The sequence below is a fragment of the Pediculus humanus genome, genomic scaffold (assembly GCF_000006295.1).
Source record: "Pediculus humanus corporis 1103172107372 genomic scaffold, whole genome shotgun sequence".
In the NCBI taxonomy this organism is placed as follows: Eukaryota; Metazoa; Arthropoda; class Insecta; order Psocodea; family Pediculidae; genus Pediculus; species Pediculus humanus.
Genome location: NW_002987000.1, coordinates 268,531 through 269,850, shown reverse-complemented (window position 1 = coordinate 269,850; position 1,320 = coordinate 268,531). Strand labels below are relative to the sequence as shown.

The following is a 1,320-nucleotide window of genomic DNA, read 5'->3' as shown; positions in this document are numbered from 1 at the left end:
CGCACACACACGCACACGCACGCACACAAATTTTGTTAATTAAAATTTAAAAAAAAAAAAAAAAAACGCTAAACACTTCCACCTAAATTAAATGGGCGAGTATAGCAAACAAAAAAAAAAAATTGTATTAATTGTGTGTCTTATTGTTAAATTAAAATCGGCTAAGCAACACACGCACACACACACACAAAAAAATCCTATACTAAATAATTAATAATAATAATAATAATAATAATAATAATAATAATAAGAGAATGATTCGTGTTGATTGGGAATGCATTTCGAATAGCAGAGTCCGCCATTTTACAAATGAAAAATAAAATAAAATTCGAATTGGGAAATTCATCATCATCATCATCATCATCATCATCATCTACACGAGGAAAATATTGTTCCTAATATAAGAAAAACTGTCTGAATAATGAGAGAGAGAGAGAGAGAGAGAGAGAGAGAGAGGTGGATGTTGTGTGAAAAGCTCATGTAAATGTAACAAAAAAAAAAAAAATAATAATAATAATAATAGTAATAATAATAATAATAATGATTTGAGAGAGGGATTTATTTTTTACAAACCCGAGTTTAAGTGCCTGTCCTCCGGCCCGGAGCCCTTCTTCTCCCAGCAAAGTGACGCTTTCTTCCTCTCTGCTCGGATCTGCCATCTGCGACAGGGATCGAGACAATTCTCTCACTACACCACGGCCACGACTACTCTCAGCCTGGCAATTATTCAACCGCACTCTACTACACATTCGTGTTATTTAATAAGCACATGCACCTTTTTTTTTTTTCTTTTTTTTCTTTTTTTTTTTTTTTAATAATAATAATAATAAACCTCAGTGCAAAAATAAAAAGTAAATAAAAAAGTAAAAATAAATAAATAAAAACAATCCCATCCCGAGATCGAGATGATTTATGTAATTATTTGTACACGGCAAGTATGCGAAAAGTATACTACCACCAAACAACAGCAAACCAACAGCAAAAAAAACGTAATAATAATAATAGTAATAATAAATTATGACGTTCTTTCAAATCAGTCTACTGTTGCATTTAAAAGCCAAATGTTTTACGTAATAATAATAATAATAATAATAATAATAATAAATTTCTTTTTTAAAAAAGTACGAAAAAAAAAAAAAAAAGAATTTTTTTTGAGAATGATTGCACTGAAATTATCCTTACGGATGCAAAAGACTTTAAAACTAAGGTAAAACGTATTTACAAAAAAAAAAAAAAAAAAAAGGTAATGATAATAATAATAATAATAATAATTGGCATTTTACAACAAACACGCGTTTTTTTTAACTACATAAACCTCCC

General features: G+C 28.8%; 1 protein-coding gene across 1 annotated transcript in view; it reads right to left on the bottom strand.

The window, feature by feature from the left end:
* Positions 1-1,320, bottom strand: part of Phum_PHUM018110 (vacuolar proton translocating ATPase 116 kDa subunit A isoform, putative) — a gene marked incomplete at both ends in the record, with an annotated part of 10,584 nt that overhangs the window by 5,148 nt on the left and 4,116 nt on the right. Inside the window, one exon of the mRNA XM_002422786.1 lies at positions 574-659. Within this exon, the coding sequence (XP_002422831.1) occupies positions 574-659 (86 nt within the window). The remainder of the gene's footprint in view (positions 1-573; positions 660-1,320) is intronic.